This window comes from Drosophila guanche, unplaced genomic scaffold (assembly GCF_900245975.1).
Source record: "Drosophila guanche unplaced genomic scaffold, DGUA_6, whole genome shotgun sequence".
Classification (NCBI taxonomy): domain Eukaryota; kingdom Metazoa; phylum Arthropoda; class Insecta; order Diptera; family Drosophilidae; genus Drosophila; species Drosophila guanche.
In genome coordinates, this window is record NW_022995746.1 from 4,575,550 (window position 1) to 4,588,303 (window position 12,754).

General features: G+C 42.7%; 1 protein-coding gene across 1 annotated transcript; it reads left to right on the forward strand.

The window, feature by feature from the left end:
* The first annotated feature begins 1,860 nt into the window (after positions 1-1,860).
* Positions 1,861-2,463, forward strand: LOC117582096. Its single transcript, XM_034269658.1, has 3 exons — positions 1,861-2,234; positions 2,291-2,330; positions 2,388-2,463. The coding sequence occupies exons 1-3, from the start codon at positions 1,919-1,921 to the stop codon at positions 2,461-2,463; spliced, it is 432 nt and encodes a 143-aa protein (XP_034125549.1). The 5' UTR covers positions 1,861-1,918.
* Positions 2,464-12,754: the final 10,291 nt, after the last annotated feature.

Genomic DNA, 12,754 nt, shown 5'->3' on the forward strand with positions numbered 1-12,754 from the left:
CACTCGGTTGGAAATTCCCAAAAGTGTTAAAATTTTTACAGGACCCAGACTTGGTTTGGGGGAGCATCGGCTACCTAGGACTTTCATCTACAGCTCTCCGGGTAATCCCCAAGTGCTGCTGAACATGAGAATAACACACGTAATGCATATTTAAACATTTGCTGATAGCAAATGACACAAAGGTGGAGCAGGACCTCAGGTACTCGGAATGGGAATGCCAATAGACACAGCCAACACACGAGTCTAGAGTCGAGACCATAGAAAACAATGACAGCCGCTGGTTCCTGGCGCTTCCACTGGCTGTGGCTGTGGGGGAGAAATGTTGCGCAAATGTTTGGCCAACTTAAACCTTAATCAATGCAAAAGTTTTTGGCCTAATCGCTCTCAATTATTCAAGTGAAACGTGGCATTTAACAACTACGTGAGTGAGTGGGTGGGAGACTGGAGGAAGTGCCGGTCCTTAACGAGGCATAACTTTCGCTCAAGCTCGGGCTCAGGTTGGACGTGGCGAGGAAGGTGCAGCGGCATTACCCGTAAGTATAATTTACCTAACCAATGTCTGGGCTACTCAGCCCCAGGACTCGCTCGGCTCAAGCACAGACCGAAGCCGAGTTGGCGGCCTGTTAAGTGGCACACAATCACACACACACACACACACACACACACAGAACCAGTTGGCAGGGTTAATAATAATGATATTTAAGCCGAGTGGGCAGAGCAGGGCTGGTACTGGCATCCCTCGCTCACCGTTGCAATGAAAGGACAAAGTTGCCAACGGAAACGGAAGCAACTACACAGAGTCCTTCTCATTCTCTCTCTCTCTCTCTCTCTCTCGATGTGTGTGTGTGTGTGTGAATAAGCCTTTTGTAACCAAAGTCATACGAGTGGTACCTGGTGGTATAGCTGGCCAAACTGTAACTGGAATTACTAAAAAACTATTCGCCCATACCCACACACGCACACATATAGGGGTAAAAATATTGTGCCATGCTGAATGTTGGAAATTGAAAATGTTCTTAACTTTACAGCCAACAAGAGTTGCTTCGGGGCGAAATTCTTTCTACCCTGGCATATCCATCGATTGGAGCGACCATCGACTTGCTATTGTCTGTTCAATAGCTCGATTTAGTAGCTAATAAGTTTCCTATGAAGACGGAGTTAGGGACATGTCAAGGGATCGCAAATGCGTGGATGCTCGATCCATTATACTTTCTGAAAGGGTATAGATACGAAGAGGGATGCACTCTGCAGAACCAAGGGGGGATATCTAGAGTATCTACATATGTATCTGCAGGATAATTCCCTCCCCTCACCACCCCACAAGACCATAAGCCCTTTCAGGTGTGGCAGGTTGAGGGCCGCTGGGCCTGATGAAAAGTCAGGAAGTAAAGTTTTACGGTTCACATAAAAGCTGAAATGTTCATACAATCAGCATGAATAATAACTCGGATGTGGATTAATGCTAGCTACAAGTGTGGATGAGTATCGTGTGTGTGTGTGTGTGTGTGTGTGTGTGTGCATGACTTACTGACAAGCCTTCTAGCCTGATTTTGTGGCTAAATCTGTAACGCTCTGTTTCCCTCCACAAAAGTTGAGATTTGGCCCATTCTGCGCTTTTGATTTTTCCTATAATTAAAAAACTATGCGAAATTCACCGCCCCGAATAGAGTTGATTTGAAACAAAAAACATCCACAGCAGCAATGTGGAATGAGACAAGAAAAAGCAGTGAAATCTATACTATACTGTGCCGTGTTGATTTTTTAATGTTCCATAATATTAATGGAAAAGGAGCGTTTGCTTTTTCTTAAACCTCATTTGACTGTTTTCCATCTACGAATATTTCATTCCGAGTCGAGCAGTCGAACGTAAAATACTTGAATTCGAGTCTAGGAAAAAAGGATAGAAATTTTGTTTTAAATGACGCAGAAAAAGGATTCGAAATTCGTCAAACGAATCCTAATAAAAGTGGAGGCGGTTCACCATTGTTTTAACGATTATGGTGTAGAACGCGCATTCCTTATGAAAGAAAACTCCAATTTTAAGAAATTGAAAGCTGTAACAGCCAAAGATATTGGCATCCCAGGCTGTTGTTTACGATATCTATACAACGGAGGATTCTTCAACGAAACGGAGACACCACAGTCAATGGGTATGGAGGATGGAGATACCATAGACATATTTTGTATAATGGGAGGTCCACCCAAAAAAGCCATAGAGATAGAACAACTTTTCGGTGAGTTGAACAAAATGTGGAACAGCATATTATGAACATCCACTTAACACCCACAGAGAATTTCCTGCTGCGCCAGAATGTGCCTGGAGCACAATGGTAAGTGCCAAGAACAAAAATGTTAATTTAATAAGAAATAATTGCAATTTTTGGCAGGATGATTTCTATGAAAAGTCTACTCTCTATACAAAAACCTGACACTGAAAACCGCAAATACACCAAATTGGATTAATATACAATAAAATAAAATAAAAATATTTCTATTTCATTTGTTCTAATAGCAGATTTTAAATCGTCTACTTATTACATGAAACCCCATAGCTTATAAGCTGCCTTTAAGCCCCGACCTCAAAAAATAAGCTAAAATCAGACGATTCAGACATTCCAACCTATAAGGGACAGGCTCATAAATTAGATAAAAATATACGACAGGACACACAGAATTCCGGAGAAGAATGGAAATCGGGAGAAAATGGCCAGGAATTTGACATCAGCAAATATTTGCAGCACGTTTTTCGTTTGCATATCAACTTGACAACTTTTGCATTACGATTAAGATGTACAGCTCGGTCCGGCAAGCAGAGAACAACGTTATCAACACCTTTGTGGGGGCCACACACACACACACACACACACACACACACGCGCATATTCGGCATCCCTCTCTGTGGCATCCCGTTGCGTCTCTTTCACGTACAAGTTAAAGTCAAGAGCGAGATTTATGTGTTTTGCTTGGGTGCCATTCTGTTCCTGCGACAATAAAACAAAACAAAACAGAACAGAACAAAAGTTGCGATTAGATGGAGCAGCATAGTTATGACTTAAGGGGTAAGGTAAGGGATTCCAGAGAACAACGACGACGACAGCGACAACAGCAGGGCATTTCCAGGCGCACTCGTAAATATTAGAGCTTGGGTCCATGGTTCCGATTTGGGTTCCAAAATCGTTGGAGAATCGAATGCCAAATATTTTGACGTATTTCAGGAACAGTGGAAAGGGGGAGAAAGTCACACGCAAACAATGGCTATTATGGCCACAAACGGTGGAATAACAAGCCAATGGGTGTGGATGAACTTTGGGAGGGTCAGGGAGTCGCCTCGTGGGTGCCCTCTAGCGTGGAAAAATCTGTGATAATTCATATTGGATGGATAATGTACATATGTATGATGAATACTATTAAACATATACTATAATATCATTGCAAATTCGAGTCTAAAATACTTCCTTTAGGCTATGCCACCAACTTCGATTGCCACCAAATCTGTGGACGGGGGTGGCCGGCCATTGGAACTTATATTTATGAGCGGCATTCGCGAGTGTGTTTCTGGTGAGAGTGCGTAGGAATTTTGCTTTTCGTTCGCTAAGATTTACGAGGCAGCCAAACCCAAACTCAAACACACATACAGACGGAAAAGGGCAGGCCGAGAGAGAGCCAGCCGGAGAGCACGTTCTGGGCCACGTTGCTGACTTTCGAAATTAATTGGCCCAACTAAGAAATTCGAGAGTAAACGTCGTGCTCATAAGTCCTGCCATCGTCCTGAGATGCGGTTTTTTTCGTGCTCCAGCACCAGCACCAGCTCCAGGCACCAACCAACTCCAGCTACTGCTGGTGGTCCTGCAGACAAAATTAATTTGTTATCCTCGCTTGTTTAACGCAGCTATAAATTATGATGCCAAAGTTTTTGGCCACTCAAAGAGCACACACACAAGAAGAGGCAGAAGGAGAAGCCACGGCACGCCGCATGGGTAGACGAGACTTTTCAACGTGGCCGGCAACGTTGCCTTGGCAATTATTAGCTTTTGTTACGCACACTTTATCACTGGCCATGTCGATATGGGTGCCCATCCCCGTCTCCCCCTCTCTTACTCTCGATATATATGGGCCGCGTAATTGGTGGGCACGTTAATCAACACTGGAGTATGAGGCAGAGACCCTTCCCGTGGTCTTTGGCCAATTAGAGACCCTGTACGAGGGCCACGCCTCGAAGATGGATGCTGATGAGCCTGCGCTGATGCCTTGATGCCCAACGGCCCGAACATAAATCCTGGTCGGAAGCCACTATTAGCGTGGTGTTTAGTAAGCCTCCAGCTTGATGGCCTTTGATTAGCTTCGATATGGAGGCTGGCCATAAATTAGCACTGCTCTTTGTTTTAAAGGTAAGCCAGGATTAGGCGGACTTACTAGTGGCAACTTCAGAGAAAATAAAGTCCAGCTAAAGTAGTTTACCTTGCGGATGCCAAAACTTATGATGTGGCAAACCAATTTGCAGCTGGAGCAAGGAAAACTTTGATCTACTTAATGTGTTTTAAAGTCTTGCATGTAGCAGATATTCCAATTCAGGTAAACATGGAAGTAAACTCAAGAAAAGCCAACGAAATAGAGAAAAAAATCTCTCACCGACGAAGCAAACTACAGTTTTTTAATCCCAATTTAATCCCTTTTTCTACCACGCAATATTCTGCAGCAGATTGTACCGGATCAGGTACTGGGCACGATATTGCTGATTTTCCACTTGATTGCTTCAACTTATCCAGCGCTCGTTTTAAAAAACAGATTAAATTTCCCCCCAAACCCAATCCTGACTACCAACCCCCGCCGCGACTCCCCTGTTAACCGTTGGCATCGTTGTCGCCTTGTTAATTAAACGTGGCACACACACCGCACCACCCGGAATCGGGCTCTGAATGCGATGCGGCATTGCGCCTCGATTGCGATTGACACAATAAATTGTCAATTACAGTGCAATTACGTATGGAAATCGCTGGCGTTCTGGTCTCGTATACCCGCGGGTCGGAGCGGAGCTATGCAAAAAAAAAGAGTGTAAGTCCCCATTGCTGCTAGGTGGGGAGTTGGGGATAGCAGTGGCGCAACAACAGCAGTAGCCGCTTGATTAAATCGATAAAAATCGAGTCGCATTTTAAACGCAGTTACAGCGCACACAATAGAAACGTGCAAAGAACGGGATGCCGGATGTCCCCAACGAGAGTAACAGAGATGCCACAAGATATGAGAACTGCGTTAGGATGGGCTTGGGTTGGGGTTGGGGTTGGGGCTGGTCGAGTTGGTGTGGGTGGTGTCGAGGCAGACATTTAAAAACGGTCAAACGTTATCAACACATGAACGAGAAATTCGGTCAACATGACATCGCTGCTGGGGTCCAAATAGAGTGCGATATGGGAGCAAGTTTCCCCTTTTTTCGGTGTGTGTTTTCCCCAGAGCTGCCGCAGGACAGGAATCAGTCGAGGGAGACAGTGTGCGCCATAGTTGAGTTGAGCAGTGGCAAGATAGATACGACAGATAGGGAATTTGTTCTGTAATTACTAGAAACGAAAGGAAGAGTTAGCTGAAAAACGGAGACACAAAAAATGACTAAATGTGAAATAAACTACAGAGGCCTTTAATGTGTAGATACTTCACAACTTTCAGAGCTCCAAAAACTTTCCCATGGATTGTCTATCGATGCCAAAAATAATCAAATAAACTCCAAAAGGAACTCCACATCAGGACAAGCGAACATGTGTCTCCAGGCCACGCAGTGTGTCATTTGCCTCGCTCCCACTCGAGTTTGTTCTTTTGAGCGGGTTTCTGCGAGTGTGTGTGTGTGTGTGAGTGGGTGTGTGTGGGTGTGTATTTCCGTGTCCGCTTCGTTAATAGAGTTAGTTACACATACCGCTAACTGCAACAGCAATGGACGGGAAAAATGCTGCAGTGAGCCACTCGCTGTACGAGCAGTAACCGAAAATTGCCAAGCTGGAAGTGGAATGGGAACAGGTGCTGGTGGCCAAAAACCGAAAATGGGAACCCAACCAAGAGTTGGAGCCGGTGTCGGTGTCGTAGAGCGTAGTCAATGCCAGCCACTGGTGGACCACTGTCACCATTGCCTCCTCCGCCCCACCAGTCCCCTGGTTCTGTTCCAGTCCGACTGTTGGCCTTGCTTTTGTTGTTGTTTTCAGCCATACAAAGTTGTCAGTGTGGGTCCTGCTGCTGTAGCTGCTGCATCGTTCTGTGAACATTTAACTATTTTTGCAATGGCGTTAATTGGAAATGGCAATTTCATGCGCCTCCCTAACGCGCAACAAACGTGGTAGGAGGCCCTCCTCTTACTTCAATGTAGGGTCTCCCTTTCATTCTGCCTTTCTCTAATGCTCCATTGCTACCCTCTCTTTTTCACTCTCTTTGTTTCACTTTTGCTTCTGTCTGTCTTGTGCCAAACGTTGTACCCTTTCTGCGGGTAGTTCGGGTATTATTTTTAGCACGAATGACCAAGTTTTGTTTTGTACATTTCTTATTAGCTTATCCAAATATGATACACACTGGACGATTATTTCATGTAAGGTCAATGGAAACTAAATATCGGAAAGTGTATCTGAAGAATCGGTCTGCAATCTGCCATTACAAATCCATTTTTTCTTTGTTCCTGCCTAGCTTTTCTGTCTCTCTTTCTCCCTCGATATTTTTGTGACATTTTTATTTTATGGGATTTTTTCAACTCAATCTGTGGCACACATTTTCAAGGGAAGGCAACAGCAGCAGCAGGACGATGTGGATGTACCATAGTTCGATCGGTTGGCGAATGAATATAAGCCATTCTAAACATTTTTAGTTGATTGAAAATTGTGCAGTTAGCTGGCAATTCGAGGGCCACATTCGCACCAATCTACATGTGTGGGTGTGCACATAACCGTGTGTGCCTAGCTGTGTCTATGTATTCGACTTAAGCTGCATTTGTGGGGGGAAATTGTGTTTTAAAAATGAGCTGACAATTTGTTGGCAATTATTTCATGTATAAATGTTGCAGGAAATCGAAAGCTTTTGCCTCCAACGAAACACTTTTCATACTGTTAGTTGAATAAATGAAACAAACGCATCACTCAATGGACTAATAAAAGTTAAATTGTATCTTCCGTTGAGGCTGCTTTAATATTTAATATCATGTTCATGACACCATGTCAGACAATTGAAAATAATGCACAAAACTAATTAGAGCCCAAGTCCCAAGGCTTGTCTACAACTCAAACTTTATTTTCGCCTACAACTGCAAACTATAATGAAAATATACAAATACATATACATATATGTAGTACACACATACATATATAAAAACACGCACATGCATATATGTATGCATATTCATTCATAATTATGGCAACCGGCCGGCAATGGCAGTTTTATCCAACTAATTAAAAAACTACGCTGGCAAAAATATTTTCGTGTTTTTACCAGAGTGCGAAAAATACAACAAAAAATAGAATATCAAAATTAAATTAGAAACCTAAATTGAATTCTGCAGACGAGGCGAAAATAACAAAGTTAAAAATGAATAATGACTTGGACAAAGTGTGGGCTGGGGCAGGGGCAGCAGAGGTGTGATCCTTAATGGAGTTAAGCAAACGCTACAAAACCCCAACAAATGCAAAGCATGCTAGAGATGTGCATACGATATGTGTCTGTGCACCAAAGAGTGTGAGATAGACAGAGAGTGGGATGAACCAGAAAAGGAAATGCAATTTGGAAATTGAAAACGTTTCGAGGGTGCTCCCAGCCCCCACCTTTTGCTGTTTAACTTTAGCAGGCACCTTCCCCGAGCCAGAACTCATTTGCATGCGATTTGCTATAATTGAATTTCGCCAAAGGCGGCACGAAAACCCTTTAGCATCCTTTGCCTCCTCTGCCTCTGTGTGTAGTTCTAGTTTGGCTAGCCCTCAAAAAGTTGTCCCGTCCCTTTGGGCCAAGACAAATGTGCGTAAACAGTCGCAAGAGGGTGGAGTGTGGGAAATGAGCCTTGGTGGCAGAACTGTGGCAGGACTGTGTCACTGGCTGATAACGTTTAATGGATTGCATGGGTAGTCGTCTCTCAGAGTTGGCTTTGAATCGGATCTGCGCACTGGGGATGGTAATGTTTGCTTTTTGTTTCAATTTTTTCTTGACGCCTAAGCCGCCTGGCAATGGAGACATTTAAATATTAATGTGATGCATAAATCAGAGGCTATCACATTGGAATGGGTTCTTTAGGTTCTTCGAAAAGAGTTCTGGAAAAGTAACTCAACAGAATATTGAATGCAATTTAATTTGAATAATCATTTTAAATTCTTAACAGACTTTTGCTTCTTGCCTTCATTCGAGTAACCATTTTCCAATATGGTATCTGCAGGAGAATCCTTTCTCTGTGTAAACTCCATATTTTTGTTGAAGAAATTCGAAAGTTATCTGTTTCCCGGAACATCCCCAACAACTTGAGTTTTCAATTCCTTGGTGAATTATCCTCAAGGCATTCTCTCACTCGATGTCTGCTTTGTCCCGCATAAAACATCAAAAACTAAGCCAACACTTTTCGGTCTCTGACAGCTGTGAGATATGCAAAGAAAGTTGACGAGCAGCCCGCAAATTACTCACACATCTACTCGTATTCGGCCTGGAAGAAAGTGTGGAGTGAAGTGAAGTTCTCCCTGTCCTCTCGGGTGTGTTGCCAAGTCAACAAACAAATTAATTACAGTCTGTCTCAATAGTTTGCCACATGTATCTGGTGGATACACTTTACGCCTATCAACAGAGCTTAGTACGCTTTGACAAAATTAAATGCAAAACTCATTATGAAATGTTAATAGCGAAGCAGCTGCCACTCCTTTCCCTGCTGTTGCTGCTGCTGCCTTTGTTGTTTCTGCTGCTGGTGTTGTTGCTTTTGTGGTTTTACAAAACATATTAATTAGCATTTAATAATTAAAATATGCCCGCCGCTTAACGTCATTCATTTTAATCAGTTTTAAGCCCTCGCCAGTGCCTGTGGCTTCTGTGAGTTTGTCCGACCGTCTGTCCCGCGTGTGTTTAAGGATGGAACTCATTAAATTTTAGGTTTTAAAAATAAAAAAACTCATAAATACAAATTTGAGTGTTATTTGCACCACATACATTCACAAATACATATATGTCTGTATGATCCGCTAACTTGATAAACGATTGGCTTTGATTTAAAAGCTTCCAACGACAAACAACGGGGCGCATGCTTAATTGAAAGCCCCTTGGGGCTACAGCTCTCTGAAAATGCTGCTGCATGAAGATTGTTTGTACATTGCAAAGCTAGAGGGTTCTCTAAACATAACAACGAAATCAATTAGCCACTTGCACTTGCAGGGGGAAAAATAGCACATCAAAAGTATTCCCTTCTGGCAGGGTTTTCGTGAGAATTTTTTATTTTTTTCATTCTTTTGAAATTGTTTGTAACCACAGAAAGGGTGGGATATGCTTTACAACTACTACAGAGTCCAGTCAAATATTATTTTCCAATAATTTTAAATACGCACTTTAACGGATTAATTCATTGCTCTCACAAATATTTATTTGGCTAATGCAATATGCATTTTCTCTCTACACATCCCGTTTCCTCTTTAAAACTATATTCCAGTGGCTGCGTTGACAATGCAAATGAAATTCGCTTGATGCTGCACTTACAATGCAGTCATTCTGTTTATTATAAAGGTTTTCTTTTCATTTTGTTGTTGTATAGCAGGGGACATTTTAATACCGCTGGGCGTCCCGCTGAGGCTTTGTTCGATGGCCAAATGGCAATTTGTTGTTTACCCGCGATGCAATGCATAAATACAAATGCGGATCCGAATCGGATTCGGAATCGGAATATGGCAATGTGATTGCCTCCCGGGCACTTAGTCGTATTGGTTGCCCAGCAGTCAAAGCCGCCAACTGTTTTTGGTTATGGTTTGTGTTTGAGTGGGGGCTTAGGTTCGAGTGCTGTTGGTTTTGATTTGGTTTCTGCTTCTGCAATTTGCCTAAAAGTCTAAACATGGTATGAGAACTCTGTGCTTTTGTTGCACATCCAAGTGGTAAACAAATATGCGTGCCAAAAGTGTGAACTCCAAATGAATTGAATGGATACATCGGTTCTCGCATCCCACGGAAAATAATGCATTTTTGGCAACAATCGTGAATTTCCTATATTTGTTAAGAATCAATTGAAATGTTTGTTTGATTTCTTCGATTGATTGAACGAGTTTGTTTTCATTTTAAAATGAAAATAGAGCAATCCAGGCAGGTGGCATATTTAAATCTTGCTCTCAAATGTCAACAAGCTTTCAGTCCACGCTCTCAAAATCTTTCAACTGTATTCTTTGTAGCTCATCCATGATTCGTTGCAATTGGATTGCGTGGAACATGCGGCTGTCACGTTTCGCTTTATTTAGAATTTGCTTTCAGCCGTTGGCAAAAACAATTTAAATTTTGTCTCTGCCATCAACGGNTGAAAATAAAAATTGTCGATGTCGACTCCGATGTCGTTGTGTGTCGTCGTTGACGTAGATGCAAAGGCAAATCGAAATCAAATCGAAATGTAATCGCGCGCACCAAATCCAAAGCCGAAAGCAATCGCATTATCGCCACATTGGCGTGAAAGTGCCACGCCCGGCAGCCCCTAGCCCTAACCCGCACGCACGCACACCCCCCACCACATACTCATCCATGTTTGGGAGAGCCCTTACTCCATTCCTTGGATATTTATAGTCAGCTCATATTTATGGCTACAATATTTGCCTTTAACCGGAAATCGATGAAATTTTTATGCCTGCGCCTTGGCGCCCTTTTAATATGCCCAGCAATCGCGGAGTGTGTGTGAAAGGGTACATTGGGCTACCAAAGTTGCATGTAACAGTAAGAGGAAAATGTTCTTGATTCCATAAACTACAAATTCGTATATAAATATATTCGAAAATAGTGTTTCAAATTATAATAAAATATTGAATTTAAATTAAATTATTTCGTAAAGATTTCCACTGACTAATGAATACGTTTCATTCGATACACTCAACCCACCCCGGCTCTATCTTGTTGTATTTATATTTGTGTGTGTATCTGTGTGTATTGGCGAATCTATTTGTTGCGGTGTGTGAGTGTGTGGAAGGAACCCTTCTCAACCCCTCTCCAACAGCAGCCGGCACCAAGTATTTGCACTCGGCTCGATTTTCCAATTTTTTCTCTCAGTTTCTGTGCTTATTATTCGTTTCATTTTCTGTGGTTTTGGTTCCTTCATCGAGTTTAGGCAATTTAGCGGCTTAACGAAATCGGTTTTGGTGCTCATGAATTTATACGTTTTGTTTGTGCAGCGCATGCAAAAAAAAAAAAATAATATGCGTAGCATTTAGACCTACGATTCGGGCATTCCTTGGTTGTATTTCTCTACTAAGAAATTGGCCAGGCCTGTGTGGCAGCAAAATTATTTATATTATTTTGTCATTTTACTGGGATTTGCGAGGACCAATTTTGTTGTTTGATATATGACTTTCGATGCTCTAGGCACCGAGGGGAAATATTAGAAAAAACTTGCAAGTAATTTGAGTCGAAACTAAGTCCTCTTGAAATTTGGCAACGTGGCTAATGCTTATATTTCGCGTCCTTTTCCTGTTCCCATCGGGGACCATTCAGCGTTGTCAATGCACTTCACACTATACAATTTCGATGGCATTGTTGAAAATCATAGAATTAACTTGCTGTGGAAATCCACCACTATCTCTCGTAGTCCCTTTTTTTGTGAAATTTTCATTGATTACAGTGAACGCTGGAAATGTCCCTTGCACTTGGCACACAAAAATAATGACAGCCAAATCGCCATCACGTATTACAGCTGTATTATAGTTCTTCATCCACGAACAATGGCGGCGATTTCGAGCGTGAGTTTTTACTCCCGAGTCCGGGGCTGCAATTGGGGAATGCAAGAGGAAGCATCCTCTAGCTAATGGTTGTCCTGTCGATGAGGAGGATGCTTATGTTGGATGGTGGGTAGTGGGTAGTGGATAGTGGTTGCTGCTTGCTGCTTGCTGGCATTCGAACCCATGATGATGATGATGAATAATACGCTAGCTATTTGGGAGGCCAAATCCGGGGCCAGTCACGTGCTCCTGCCCCCTGCATTGTTCTTCGGCCGCTTCCGTACCTTGCCGCAGTTATATTTCATATTTTAGCCAGCTCCTCTTCGAGCTCAATTCATTGCAGCTTTCCTGTCCGTTCCTGCAGTAATCTGAATTGCTTTCTCACTTTTTCATGGCTTTGGCTCGTGGCTCTGTGGCTCCTTCTCTGGCTGCAATCTTGAGCGCCAGAAATTTTACCTGCACGGAATTTGAAATCATGTGGGACCTGGTCCTGCTCGTGCTCCTAGTCTCGGGGCTTGGCTTACTTCCATGGATTCCATGGGGGTCACGTAAGCAGTCTTACTTTGTCACTGGCCTGGGCGAGGGCTCCAGTTCAATCATTTACTGTCATTTACTGCCTTAGTTACCTGTCCTGCGGCGTCTGTCGATATTAAAAGAAAATATAGCTCCGCCAGCTTTAAGCACGAGTGCGCACATTTCATGTGTTCAAGGGGAATTTCTATTCTGCGGCACATGACAAGCATGGCAAAGTAAACATTACAATTCAAATAAATAAATTGATTTAAATTGGTAATAAATATGCAATATTTCTATTTCTTACAAGTACTTCTAGGATGGCAAACTGAAGACTTAAAAGATTAGACTTCAGTTGG